The 15,269-nt window shown below is 39.8% G+C and overlaps 1 protein-coding gene across 16 annotated transcripts in view; it reads right to left on the bottom strand.

The window, feature by feature from the left end:
- Positions 1 to 15,269, bottom strand: part of LOC107878380 (flowering time control protein FCA) — a 59,156-nt gene that overhangs the window by 14,867 nt on the left and 29,020 nt on the right. For 2 of the 16 annotated variants that reach the window (XM_016725381.2, XM_016725389.2), the window contains exons 12-16: positions 13,847 to 13,930; positions 13,199 to 13,756; positions 12,691 to 12,876; positions 12,400 to 12,606; positions 12,289 to 12,324 (exon numbers count right to left, since the gene is read on the bottom strand). In XM_016725381.2, coding sequence (XP_016580867.2) covers positions 12,289 to 12,324; positions 12,400 to 12,606; positions 12,691 to 12,876; positions 13,199 to 13,756; positions 13,847 to 13,930 — 1,071 coding nt within the window. Of the gene's footprint in view, positions 1 to 1,151; positions 1,601 to 7,619; positions 7,691 to 11,214; positions 11,300 to 12,288; positions 12,372 to 12,399; positions 12,607 to 12,690; positions 12,877 to 13,198; positions 13,757 to 13,846; positions 13,931 to 15,269 lie in introns of those variants that run through there. The other 14 variants (XM_016725405.2, XM_016725414.2, XM_047403821.1 and 11 more) reach the window with 12 other exon arrangements.

Here is a 15,269-nt window from a genome sequence, read left to right as displayed (position 1 = left end):
AAAAACCCCTCTTCTCCTCGCCCAGGCCCACCTGTGGCACGTAAGCACTCCAGACGTGCACCGTAAAACCCCCAATGACCAACTTAATAGTCATCACCCTATCGTTAACCCTATTAACCTCCACTACCTGCTCCCTAAGCTTTTCATCCACTAAGATACCTACTCTATTCCTACGCCTCACTACCTGAATACCACAACTTGTACACATCCACATCCCTAGTCCTTCTCTTCCTAAGAATCTTAACTAGCTCTATCAACTTACCCTGCAGGGTCCCTATGTTCCACGACCCTACCCTCAACTTATCATCTCTCGACTCTCCTCCCCTAAAACCCCGTCCTCCGCATCTCAACTTTGACCCACCACCTGGCCCCGACCGCACCCGCAGCCCCCCAGTTAATGACCCTAGTCCACCATTTACTACCCAAGCCACTACTCAACAAATGCAACAGAAGAGGTTAAAACAACAAAACAATAACGACAGCTCAAAGCATACAGTTTAACCTAATTTAAGAACAATAGCAACTCGAACCCAATCAACAGACACAAATCCCACAAAAAAAATATAGGCCACGAAAATACCGAAAAGCTGCGCGATAAAATAAAGTACAAGGATATAAAATAAAGTAAAAATAAAATAAAGGGTTAGAAATCACCGGGAGTACTCCTGCTACAGCTGGTGTCGAGATTTGTTGCCTCACTAGGGTCGCCGGCAAAGAAGCCGCCGGAAAGTCGTCGGAATTTCATCGGAATGACGCCGGAATTTCACTGGAATATCGTCGGGGCGTCTCCTTGCTTTTTTCGTACGCTGGTCGCGATTGTAGTCGAACCGACTAATTTTTTTATTTTTATAGTATGAAAATACTAATAGAGTGTTGCATAGTCCAACACTTATTAGTTCAGTTCCAACCAATATTGACTTGGGTTTCAAACCAAATGGACTAAGGTGGAAAGGTAGAGCTGCAGTAACTCAAAGACAGCTAAAAGAACAGAGTTACAAAAGATCAAAGGCATAATCATCTACAACCACTCATGCCACATCAAGTACTCAAGCCAGCAAGAATCAGTCCAAAACAAGCACTCAAGGAACACATTAGTATAATTCTCTTTCTGTATTGACCCCAAGTATTGTTAAGACAATTTTTTTAGGACTTCTGGTGCATTTCTCATTTAAGTTGTTAAGACAAGCTTTTTGATGTCAACTCTTGTTAAGACATTATATATTGCAAATTTCTATGTTGGCAAAATGGTGTTTGTCATTAAATTTGAATTTCATTTTCATTGCACATATCAACTACATAGATCAAGCCATCTTAAATAATACAACGGATAGAAACCAGATGACAACAATAATGATAACAGTGATATCAATACTAATGCTTGATCTTTCATGTCTTCCGTGCCTTCCATATCTTCCCAGTCCTTATTGTCTTCGTTGCCTTCGATGTCTGCCTTTATATTGTTCATTTTCATCAGCCCATCGAAAGAATCCACAACCATTACCAACTTGATATTTTTGACAACCCCAAAACATTCTTCCGGGGTTGGTTGGTGTTCTTGAAATCTTAAGTTTCGCGTAAAGCCTACAATAACAAATTCGAACTGCCATGGTGTTGCAAAAAATTACATAAAAAATTAACTTTCCAATATTACAAACACGGCAGGAAAAAAAAATTAAAGAACAAGTACTTAGAGAGAAAAAATGGAGAAGAAGGGAGAAAAAAAAGCTCAAATTGCTCCAACGATAGTGTTGGGAGCAAATGAGGAAGAAGGAGCATTTATAAGGTCTTTTTTGACCTTGGGGGCCCTTTTTTTATGGCTGACGTGCGCTAGGAGACTAAGATACATGCTCCTATGTGGTCTCAGCCACATAGGATGCCACATCAGAAAATATGTTTAAAATGTTGCTTTTTAGTGGGTTAAGGGTCCAGATGACAAACATGTACGTAGAAGTGTCCAACTTACAAAACCGACACAATAGAGGGGTCCATCGAACCATTTTGCCAAAAAAGAATAGAAATAAGAATTTTTCAAAACCCGCAACCAATCCAAGGCTGCCACGTCATATATGTACAACACACCAATTGTAGGCTCAAATTTGTGGATTCCTAGTTTCTTTTACTTATTCCTGTAGTTTCGTTTATTGATTCTAATACTAATTGACAAACTAGTAACATCTACTAGGTTGTAAGTTAGTTTTTGAGTCCGTTCATTCGTGTTTGTGTTTGTTATGTGCTTTTATTGTTTGTGAATTGCTGTAGTTTCTTGGCTTACGTCCGACAAGATTTCTTTGAGTCTTTCAAACGAAAATCCATTTCGGACAAGAGTAGAACTCACCCCTCAACGTCCCAGGATTACAAGCCGACTTACAACACTTGTGAAACCAAGTGTGAGGTGATCAAAAGTGTGAGACTGTGGTGAGGATACTTTTGGATTTTGTTGTTTTTGTTGTTGTCTTTTTTTTAGGTACCATGGACAAAAAAAACACCGCTAAGAGTATTTTGGCCTCTATTGAAGCTCTTAACCGAAAATGTGAAATGATGTGCATGCAAATGGAGTCGATCGTAGGAGTTGGAAATCAAATGCCCCAATCTACACCAAAACCAACTCCTACCGCCTAAGCTACACCGAAACCACACCAACCGGCACATGTAGAGGAAGTGGAGAAGAGGGAACGTAAACTAACCCTTTAGCAAAGAAAAGACCATCACGGTTCAAGAACAAAAGATGATTGATCACCTAAATGAGTTCTTCTCTAGGAATCCCCACTTTGGGAAAAAGAATGAAGGGACGAACCATGGGAGGAGCCTTGACAAACTCTCTTGTGATGAGAGCTTCCCAATGGAACAAGTGGGCTGCCATGATGCACACCAAGGTGAAGGCCGCACCTCATGTGAGCTATAAGGTAACAGTGCTACCTCCTACACTCCTATAAACGTAGAACGTTGTGATGTGGCTAGTAGTAGCCAAATGGATGCAATTAGTGGTTTACCTAAAGAGGAATTGCATGAGTCCTCCCTTTGTGATATTCTTGATATTGCTAGGTTGCATAAAGATCCAATTCTTGTTGTAAGCAAGCAATCACTAGTTGATCCTATAGATGACAAAATTGATTCTTCTCGTAAGAATGAATTGAGTCCACCTAGTGCTAGCTCTTGTAACTTGAATAAGGTCCCAATACCAAATGATGAGAGTATTTCACCCACTAATTGACCCTTGTGAAAACCAAGGTGAGTCTATGTCGGCATGGGAGTTGCCCACAACTAGTGACGGTGTGAATGATGATCAACTTACTCCTAAATGTAGTCTACTACTTGAGCATATGTGTAGTATGCTTGATGAGTCTCAAGTTAGTGATGATGTTGATAGAGTTGATCATGAGATTGTAGATGATTCTTTGAGCATGTTGCGTGATGAAATTCTTATAGTTGCTCATATAAATCGTGGAAATGAAAATGTCGTGGAGAATGATCAATCAGTGAAAAAGATCTTGATGAGCTTGAATGCTTAAGCAACCCGATTAGTGTTTGATTTTGAAAAGTGATCTTGATTGTGATCCTTTGCATAACACCCCACCCTTTCTTGATAAATGTAGGGATGAATTGCTTGACCCATGTGATAACTTGAGTTGTGATCCCTTTGATGTTAATGGTGGTTTGTGTTTACTTGAGGAATGCTCTTTGGAAAGAGAAGGTGATATTTGCTTAGAAATTCCCTCAACTTCTTCTTTATGTGATGCCTATGTACTTAGAACTAGTGAGTACTTGCATAAGGACACCATACTTGGAGTTGATTTGTGTGACACCTTTCTCTACCCTCTTCTTGTTCATGGTATTGCTAATGGTGGTATAGAGGGTGTGCCTAATTTTGGGGATGACTCCAGGGTGAAAGTGAGTATGGCGGAAATCTATGTCCATGGCTACTTCTCTCATTTGACCCCGGTAACCTCTTGAAATATGGAGAATGTTATACATTCCACTTGATGCTTGGTCAAGACGACAAGCAAGGTTTGGTTCTGAGTGTTGGAACCCTTCCCTACGATGGAAAGTCTTTCTTGGGAATTTACAATCCACTTGATAGACCTAAGTTGTGCATGGGGGGAATTTTCCACTATGATAAGTGTTCACTAAAGAAGGGGAGTAATAACAAGAGCCAAGAGAGTTCATCCTTGAGTGTTTCCATTCTTGACCAAGGTATCACTACTTGTAGGTCAAGGAAAGAGTTAAATCTTGAAAACACTTTGGGTGAATTCCATTCATATGATATCCTTCTTTTTGACTTGATTTTGATTGTGGACCCTAGGGCAAAGGTGTCATTGCCTCTTGGGGGTGTTGCTGATATACTTACATCCATGTTTGACACACTTTGCTTAAATTATGTGAACAACTTGTGGATGCAAAGTTGAATTATTGTTTGTGGAAGAGTCCAAGGATGTTAAGGACTTCTTGTCACCTTCTTAGGGTTGGACAATTTGAAGTATTTTGCGGAACTTTTGGGAGCATGTTTGATATCATTAGTAGAGGGAAACAAAGTTCTTGGGAAAACTACTTGGATTGGCTTGGCTTGTTGCATCTATTCTCCCTAATGGCATGGCTCCCTTGATGGAATACCTTCCCTCGGGAAGTTGTGGGAAAAAGAGAGGTCCTATGTGCTTGCAATGTCTTTTTCTCTCTGTGTTCCTACTTGTGAATACATCTTTGATGAGAATAGTGCCTTTAGTACCTTTCTTCATTACCTTTATACATATGATGATATTCATAATCTTGTAGAATCTACTTCGTATGTTGGTATGAATTGCCTAAAAGAAAGAATTTGTATGTGCTTAAGTGCTTTGTTTTCGTCCCTGTGCACATCCCGAGCTAAGTCTTGTGAGCCAAATGGAATTCTCATGGATAATAGCACCTCGGACGATACTTTTACATTTGATCCCTTTCTATACTACCTCTTTGCTTATGATGACTTCCATGATAATTGTGGAATGGTCGTATGTGAGGGTAGGATAGTTGTTGGTTGGTCCACTTGTTTGAGTGACATTGCTATATGTTTTTTGTGGACTTTAATTTCAATTGAGGCACCACTCTTGATGTGGTCTTTTAAAGAGGTGGTGAAGCAATTGTGTCTTATAGTTCCTAAGGAAAAGGTAACCTTACCTTTGTCTCTAGTGAAGCCATTATGACCTTTGTGGTTTCCATACCTCTTAGTGCTTCCATTGGCCAAATCCTTTGTGACATTTGTACTAAGCTTTTCATGATTAAAAGAGCAAAGGATTTGTGGTTATATTTCAAGTGTGTACCACCTTGGCATGATGATGTTCTTTGTTGTACTAACCCTAACACTCATGCCATAAGGATTTTGTGCGTGTTTGTCCTCTCTTTGGTTTTGCAAGGTGTAGATTCGAGGTCGAATCCTTTTCAAGAAGGGGAGGATGATACGAGCCAAATGGCCATCCTAGCTTTTGAAGACACTATTGGAGGCCAACACCTAAAGACTCAAGACTTGGTCACCTCGAGGACACAAGAATATGCAAGGAAGACCCGTTTTGAGCACACCAAAAAGCAATGTCGTGTGTGGAAGGTTGCTTGGGAGCTTGCCTTGATGCCTACGTCCTAAGGGATCCCACGTTTTGAAGACATGGTTTTGAAGTGTTCATTTGCCCTTAAGTTTGGGCTTGAAGAGCCACGATCTTGGGGCATTGAAGAGCACCTTCATTAAGGGTGTTTTAGGGAATTCACAAGCTCAAGAGACACTCCATAGCCGCCCACCCTCATTAAGGGTAGTATGGTCACTTCATTTTTGTAATAGCTATAAATAGACTTCTTTAGGAGTTATTTCATTAGTTTTATCCATTATGAGAGAGAGAAACATTTGAGAGACACTTCTCTCTTTTGGAGAGTGAAACCGGAACTAGGAACCAAGGTTGGTATTCACTTGCGTTGTATCTTGGCTTAGAAACGTTGGTGCTTGGGGAGAGTGATTTCCCTCTTGTGTCTACGTAAGACTTTGGTGTTGATTACGTGAGTAATAGGGGTTTTAGAGTTTGAAACACTCTCTAGTTCTTATTATTTGTGTAATCTTTATGTCAAACTATTTATCCCTTTACTTCTCTTGCATTTGTTGTGTTTGTTCCCTCCCTTTGTATTCACGGCTTGTGATGTTTTGTTGCTGCAGAGTTATTGTGCTTGTTGTTCGTCTTGTTTCCGTGTTTGTTGGTTAATATTCGTTGAAGATTTCTGGAGTAGGATTCTTTGCAAAAGAAACAAAGAACTTCTTGCGATCTTAGCAAAGTGTACGTGATCCAATTCGTTGGGAAAAGTCGCATTATTTTCCCAGAAAAAACCCTAGTACGGTTTTCTAGAACTGGTTGATTTGGGATTTTAAGGTAAGTGAACCAGTTCATTCTCTCTTTCCATGCTAGCTCACTTATCAAAGGCATTCTTGTCTTTTAGCTTCATAGAAATTCTTCTATGAACCATTTCAAAACCCTCATCGTCTACATGCTTCCTATTCGAACCAAATGTCTGAAAGACATTCTCCGGAAAAACGTGCTTCTCTCAAGGCTCTGGAATCCTACTCCCCTCTTTTCTCTCTCCCCACTCTCCTACTCTTCCAACCAAGGTTGTGAAAGGCGCTTGCCTCGTCGCCAATGGCGAAAGGCTGGGCGAGCTTTGTCCGCATTCAGCTTAGTGGCAATGACATGTTCAATAGGCAACGCCACGGCGAGCAAGGCAAGAAAGGCTCGAATTTTCTTAAAAAGCTTTCGTATTTTATTTTTTTAATAAGGCTTTAAAAGATTAAAGATAATTTTAGGGTATCTTTCCGAAGTTGCACAAACCAATTGACTGCAAGGCTCCAACCAATCGCCTCAAGAAAACATCTCCAGCAACTCCAAACAATACGTATTTCTTCTTTGTCTTTCCGAATTTGCACAAACCAATTGACTGCAAGGCTCCAACCAATCGCCTCAAGAAGACATCTCCAGCGACTCCAAACAATACGTATTTCTTCTTTTCTTCTTCCAGTTTTTCTTCTCCTTCTGATTTCTTCTACTTCCTCTGTCTTGTTTTTCAATTTCCAGCACTACTATTTTTTTTTAGAAGAAACACACTTTTTTCCTTCTACTTTCGCTGTTTTTGAATTATGTTTAGTTAAGAACAATAGACATAAAGTTATAAAACTTTTTTTTTAATCGTGGTGTCTGGGTCAGCTTGCACACACCTCGACTAATTCGACGGGATACCTATTTGAGACTAAGGCAGGTTTGAAACCCTGTCCTATCACCTTTATCAAATCCCTAGATGCTTTGTAACGTATTTACATTAAAGGTGTTCTTGTTCTTTGTGGAGATCTACTCTTATGCATTGTGTCTTTGTTGTGTATGTATCACTAATGCTTCCCTTTGTAATGTTGTGTTGTGTGGCTGGTCTATATGTGATTCCCATGTAAGAAAATGCTTCTAGTGCTGGAATGAATAAAATCCGCTTTGTTCTAGTTCATTGTCTTTCCCTGTTTTATGCAGAAAAATTGTTACCCTAGGCATGGATTTTTCTTTTATTGAAGGAATGGGAAAAGTGAACGAAAGGAATAATAGGACACTTCCTAACCAGAAGGCAAAGTTCCATACCTTTCGATTGATACATAGTTGACGAGGCCGGACTTTTGACGGGCCAGCACTTTTTTATGCGCCTTTTTACCCTGAAAGGAAAATGAGCTTTAGGTATCAGGTAACTCTGTTACCCAAGGCTAGAACAGATGGCAAGAAATAACCTAGTGTTTGTTTCTGTTGGGAATTGAACCTGAGAACCATCATGCTCAACCCAACTTCATTGAACCACTAAGGCCACACCCTTGGTTGTGTTTTAAAACTTTTTTCAAGTTAAGTTATATTATATATTAATTAATAATGTAATTATTTGATCTTTAATTGTATCTACTATCTATTTTTAGTTTTTGAATAGAAATATTGCTGAGATGTTATTGCTCTTGATATTTTGATTATTTATATATGCAATTAAATATTTTTATTTTTTGATATTAATTGGCACCACACTTCAAAAAGGCGAGCGCCTCGCCACGTGACAAAGCAGAGCCTTGTCACCTTTTGTTGTCCAAAACATTGCTTCCAACAAGCAACATGGACGAAATGCAGGGTACACCCATATCCTTAAACCCATTGCTCCATTTTCAATAGTAAGAGAAGATGGTACTCTTCCCCCTTCCTTACTAGTCCCAAGCTCACCCTCGAAAGGTCATGAAGACTACAAATCACATCCACAAAGCCACCGCACAAATTCCCAAATTTGTTAATGTAAAGAATAGATCATGGGCTCAGCCAAAAAAGCTAGCTCATGGGGTGCGAATTGTTCAAGTTCATATAAGGAGATCAATTGTCCATCTTTTTTCAATATGAGACTCTTTAACACTTTCCGCAGGCCCAGACCTTGTTAGCTGGAGCAGGGACAATATAATATGGGGGTCCAACATTGGTGAACAAAGAATTGGGGTGAGTTTGGCTCAGATACCAGATACCAGGTAAAGAATGGATCTTGGGCCTAACTCAACCCAAAAAGCTAGCTCATACGGTGGGGATCATTTAAGTCTATATAAGGAGACCAATTGTCCGTCCCTTTTCCAAGGTGGGACTCTTAATAATTGAAAAGTCGAAACATCATAGATGAATAGGGAAGCCCACCATGTTCACCAATACTATATCTCTAGAAACTCGTGGGTCGTCACACCCACTAAGGTCTACCCACTTTTCCAGCCTTCAAAAGCTCTCTCCCAGCCTCCTTCTACCTTCGTCAAGGGTACACACAGATTGTTCTTAACTTACGAAACAGAACAAGAATTAAGATTCACCTAACTTTGAGATCTTCAGACATCAAGACCGCTCCAAACCTCTGCTGCCCAGTTCCTCACTGCATCCGGAGACCCTGTCCATTTGGAAAATGAACCCACCAGACAAGTTATTTAAAACTTTCTTCGGATCTAGCTGTGCTTTTCAGTGATACAAAGCTTATGTTCAGCATCATATTCTAGCACCTTACATCTTGCACCTGGCTCCAATGATAGCCAATCTAAAACCTCTTAGAAGGACATATGTTCTTACATCTTCCCTGAAGATGATGTCGAAGAAAAACATAGTTGCACTAACCAATGGTGCTCCAAAGCAGTGTTAAATCCCTATGGAACTGGACTGTGGAAGGGTATCAGGATATTGTGGGATGAGTTCTTTCTCAACTTATCCCTCCAAGTGGAAAATGGAGCTCATTTCCTATTCTGGAAAGACAAATGGCTTGGTCCTACTACACTAAAGGATGTCTTTCATAGACTCTACACAATAACTACTAATTCAGATTCAACAATTGCTCATAACTGGGACGACTCCTCATGGAATCTGCACCCAAGAAGGCACCAAAATGACTGGGAACTGGAGGACATGATAGCATTGCTTGGGAGCTTACACAACAGTCCAGTTCTTAGTCAAAGAATTAACAAACTTAAATGGGGTAGCAATAACCAAAGAAGGTTATCTACTGTTAAGTGCCAGCACCAACAAGGACCTGATGGAGCAATGGCCTTTGAAGCTAATCTGGAAAACCAAATCACCACCAGAAGTCTCTTGTTTCAGCTGGATCACTCTTAATGATGCTCGTCATTAGAAGGAAATTCCGTCTAGCAATAGATGTCACATATGCCTATGCAACTCTGAGTCTATCAACCATCTGTTCCTACACTGTCCAATTGTTGCAAATGTGTGGAACATGTTTCTTTCTCTTTTGGTTTGCAATGGTCTATGCCTCGCACTGTCAGTGAAGTGCTTTTGTGCTGGAGCTCATGGAAAGTTAGGAAGGCCATCAAAAGAATCTGGGTCTATGGTTCCTGCCTGTATTTTGTGGTGCCTATGGATGGAAAGGAATCAGAGATGTTTTGATGGTATTTCAACTACCAATTCAAACTCAAAGACAGATGTCTGATTAGTCTCTTTAGCTGGGCTAATCTCACCCCTGTACATGACCCAAACTCCCTTAAGGGGGATTCTATGAGCTCTTTGGTCTTATGATAGTTTTTTTTGTAGTTTTTTTTTTTTTCATGAGCTGATATTTCCTCCAATTTTGGAACTACGCATCTTCTTAATGCTTTTGTGAATAATACACCACTTCATTTGAAAAAAAAAAAAAAAAGAGGAGTAAACTCACCACAAACTTACATAATGCCCTTGTTTCCTATACCAACAAAGATTGAAAAGAAGATGATGCCTTAAAGGAAATTAATATGGCAAGGAAGCAAAGACAGGAGGTGTTTTCAATTGATATAATGGAATACACTTATCACTCGTAAAAAGGAAGGGGGTCTGGGTCTAAAGAACTTGAAATTACACAACTCAAGTCTACTAACGAAGTCGCTATGGAGGTATGGCCTTGAAGAACAAGTTCTATGGAGGAGAGTTATCAGTGAGAAGTATGGGAATGGAATGCATTGTATTTCAAACGGGGTCACCAGAACTTATGGCACACGTGTATGGAGAAAAATCAGAGGCTTGTGGTCCTCTTTCAAAGCAAATATAGCTATCAGTGTGGGAAAAGGAAGATCTTTTTGGATACATAACTGGCTTGGATAGGGGTCTTTAAAGATCCTGTTTCCTGATATCTTCAGTTTAACTCAACAGCAGGATGCAACGGTAAATCGGATTTGTGGGGGGCCTGCTACAGGATTTGTGGGGGGCCTGCTACAGGATTGGGAGATATCAGGATTGGAAGGCGTAAGGCGACAAGGGCCTAACTGACTGAGGTACGAGAGGCAAGGCACTCGCCTTTTTGAAGTGAGATTCCAATTAATACCAAATAATTTACATATTTAACTGCATAGCGCATATATCAATAACCAAAATCTCAATAGCAATGCCATACTAGCAAATATTTCAATTCAAAAACTAAAAGTAGATACTAGATACTAAACTGAATTGGGCAGAAAATTAAAAAAAAAATGGACTAGAGAATATTTAAAAAAAAAAAAACTGCCCGGATAGCTGAAAATAGAAAACAGAGGACAAAAACCAGAGGAATAAGAAGCAGTGCACAGTACAGCTGTGGTTATGTCAGAAACAGAAGGAGAGGAGAAAGAACAAAGAAAAGAAAGACTGCCATGCCGAAAATGAAACAGAGAAAGAAAAAGATGAAACAGAAGAAGAGAAAAGGAGGAAAAAGAAGAAGGCATACCTTTTTGGCTTTTGCAGCTAAAGACAACAAAGGTGAAGAAATCCACTGTTTCTTTTTGAGCCTTGGAGGTATGCGTAAGTAGATACTGATAAAAAGTTAGAAACCCAAAAAATGTTTTAATAAAAGAAGCTGCCAGTTTTTTATTATATACAAAAGGTGTGCACTTCTGTCACCTATAAGCCTCTGCTCGATTTTGCAGCCTTCCCTCGCCTCGCCTCACACTTAAGGCGCTAAAGCGAACGCCTTTCACAACACAGCTTGGATCTTTCAAGGGGTTTGACGAACAAGGGGACAAACTAAGTATCTTATGATGATGTGATCCATAATGGTCAACAAGCTACATTGTGCCCTTGGAAACAAGTATGGAAAGTCAAAATTCCATATGTAGCTCGTTTTGTTTGAGTGATAGCTAAAGAAGCCTGCCTGACTCCAGAAAAATTAAAGAGAAGGGGCATTCAATTATGCTCAAAATGTTATCTCTTCGGGGAAGAGTCAAAAAGTAACAAATTTGTTTATTCACTGTGTGATCACTAACCAGCTTCGGCAGTTTTTCTTAAACATGAAGGTCATTAGATGGACAATTCCTAAACCAACTAGTGACTGATTGGCATGTTGGAGAAGCTTGAGCAGAGGTACCAGGCAGAAGAACAAAGAAACTAATACCTGCTTGCATTCGGTAGACTATTTGGAAGGAAAAAAATGAAAATGTTTTGAAGATATACAAAAGTTTCATTCAGAATAAAGTTAAAGTGTATCTTAGTTTTTCATTTTGGTGTAAGAAGGCTTCATAGATGATTCTAAGTCTTTTTTAGAGGTTTTAGAATCTTCGTAAAATCCTCGTAAGCATAAAAAAGGAGACACTGATTTTAAAGTCGCTTTGTTCTGTAAATATGGAAACTAACACTGTTGTGCTGAAGTTATATATAATACTCGTTACCTTTACTTTTATTTTTATTCTTAAAAAAGACATGACTTAGCAGTTAATACTGTACATCACGAGACATTACTGGGAATATAGAGGTCCTACAACGATTAAAAAACATATGATCAGAACAATAAGGAGCATAATGGTACCTGAAGCGGTTGTTGACGCGTCATTCCAACGGGGAACTAGAAAATCAAAACCATATAATAAGAATTCCACTGAAATTCAAGCCCTATCAAGAAGTATGGTTAAATACTAACCACAGTAGCATGAGAAGCTTGTTGCAATAATTGATGAGGGCAGACCTGGGTCTGGACATGTGTTGGAAGCTGATTCCGAAGCTGTGCTTGCATTTCAGGAACTTGTTGGGAAGGAAACCCCTGTGGTTGCGCCTGAACATGAGCCTGTTGGACTGAGAGTTTTTGCTGTTGTTGTTCGTATGATATCAGCTCCTCCGGCTTTTCCCACTAAATTTCAAAAACAATGAATTAATACTTAGTAGGTGGACTAAAAGTATAGAACTTCAACCAGCAGGCACTATAATACATTACCCTGCTTTCTCCAGTAGTACTGTTGTAATAGTACTTGAATCCATCAGGGGACATGTGCTCTGTCCAATTACATTTCACCTGACCAGTAGTCTGGTTCATTCCAGATGTAGCAGGAAGCGCATCTGCTTTTGGTTGGACAGCAGTGGCACTAGGTGCTGCTTGTTGAACAAGGGCAGGCCATGGAGACTGCAGAACAGTATACTTTGAGAGCAAATAATATCAATTTGCAAAGTAACATTTACTCTTAATACTCGAATATTCTTGAAATATTTATAGTTATGGCAAGGAAAACATAAAACCGAATCCCAACTAGAACTGGATGAAACAGAGCACACATTGAGCCATAGAACACACAAGTTTAAAGAGAGCAATGGCCAGTGAAGACCATATATCATTCCAGTACCATAGGAAAATATTTTCAAAAAAGAGATTCCATTGTGAAAATTTTTGAGAATCTCAAGATCCCAAGTTATAAGAGATTCCATTGTGAAAATTTTCTCAAGTGTACCTGTGGTTTAGCATCTTGCGTGCCCTGCTGGACTGCTGAGTTTTGGCTAGATGGTTGCATGAGCTGCAATTGTTGCTGAAGCTGAGTAAAGGTTTGCTGTGATGATTGAAAACTCGCCTGCAGAGTTTGGGTCTGTTGAGACAACATCTGTGCTAGTTGGGAAGGGGGAGGATGAAGATGTTGGACCAACTGCTGCTGTAAAGGCTGCTGATTTGCATTTGCAGATGCAGCATGTATTTGCATGTTGTTACTTAAGAGTGTATGTCCAATGACAGGTGCCATATTGCGCTGCACCTGGGGCTGAGAAACAGTTGATTGCCCAGTCATACCAAGCGACTGCTGCAATGGCATTCCCTGACGGAAAGGACTTTGACCAGAAGAGTGGGACATCTGTACTTGATTTGTCTGAACGAAAAAAGCATGAGATGTTGGTCCCTGTGACATAGGAGTTGAAGCGGGAGGGTGAAGCTGCACGGTAGATGGTAAATGTTGCGGTGACTGAAGTGGCTTTTGTAGTGGAGAAATCTGTGGGCCAACAGTGGAGAATTGTTGAGCAGACTTGCCAACAAAAGACAAACTTAGCAAGAAAACAACAAATAGACACCATTCCTAAGATTGAAATAACATTAAGCAAGTTTCTATACATACAAGTTTCGATGTAGGAGCAGAAGCAGCCGAGGGTCCTGTAAGCAACCCATTTCCAGTGCCACTAACACCCCTGAAGGAGCCACCCTAAAAGTTTGTGCAGGCAACATTAGAACAACACACGTTTCTATACATGTACAAAGTGTATTTTATATAGATATTGAGAAAACAAGCCCACAGACAAACATTATCTCCAGATATGCAATCAACTATTCCTCAATTGAAAATTAGTCGGGGTCAATTTCTTCTGAAAATTGCATTTAAATAAGTTGTAGTCAATCATAAGGGGGTCCAATTAAGTATTGTGATACAGCCAAAGGTCCACAACAATATAGATGCTCTTCTACTCGAATTATGCCTAGAAATAAAGTTGATGCCACTTTAGCTTGCTGTTTGCTATTAGAAAATCAGAAAAATCATTCGGATTAGATCATCAAACACAAATTGTATAGAGCGAATGCTGCAAATTAGGTTCTAAAAGTACAAAATCTTAACGAATCGGGCAAAAATTTTAACAGCAAATTCTAAACCTGATAAGAGAGGAAACAAGAACACAATCACAAAGACATGATCATTTTATGTCTTTGTTCTATTAACTAGTATGCTAGCTTCTAAAGAGGACAAAGTACCAGATTAAAATTATAAAGAATAATGTTTGAATTTATTAGAAGTACAGGGACAAAGTACCAAAAAAAAAAAATGTTACAAGGACCGGTAATGAAATTCCTTCATTCACAAAACCAGAAATCACCCAAAGAAATTTGACCCATACAAAAACATGTTGCTGCAGATAAATCCAGGAATATATTACAGATCTAAGAATTGGTTCTAGTTATATGACTCGCATGTAGCACCACATGGGTGCCACATCATTTCGGAGGATCTGAGCAACATAGACCATGAGGTCTCAAATTCAAATCTCACCTGATCGGAAAAAAAAACTAGGTGATTTCTTCCCACTATAATGGTCGGAGGTAGCAGGTACCCGGTGGAATAATCGAGGTGAACGCAAGTTGGCCCGGACACCACTATAGTGGAAAAATGACAATAGTATGTGTTGAAGAATGAAAAAAGTCCAACATTGGTGGTTAATGAGATGGGTGGTCTCTTTATAAGGCTTGAGCAATCCTCCTCCTTGAGCTAGCTTTTGGGGCGTGAGTTAGGCCTACGACCTAATAGCAGGATCCATCTCACCCAATGTTGGGCCCCCAAATTAAAAGTTGCCAACATACCATATGTCTAGTCCTAGGCATGAGGTGGGGTGTTGAAGAATGAAAAAAGTCCCACATTAGTGGTTAATGAGAAAGGTGGTCTCTTTATAAGGCTTGGGCAATCCTCCTCCCTTTGAGCTAAGCTTTTGGGGTGTGAGTTAGACCTAAGTATCAACGTAAGGATATTCATTCTAGTTTCCCAGGAAAGGGTAGGT

This window comes from Capsicum annuum, chromosome 1, assembly GCF_002878395.1.
Source record: "Capsicum annuum cultivar UCD-10X-F1 chromosome 1, UCD10Xv1.1, whole genome shotgun sequence".
Lineage (NCBI taxonomy): Eukaryota > Viridiplantae > Streptophyta > Magnoliopsida > Solanales > Solanaceae > Capsicum > Capsicum annuum.
The sequence above is the reverse complement of the archived record's forward strand: the minus strand, read 5'-3'. Positions and strand labels throughout refer to the sequence as shown.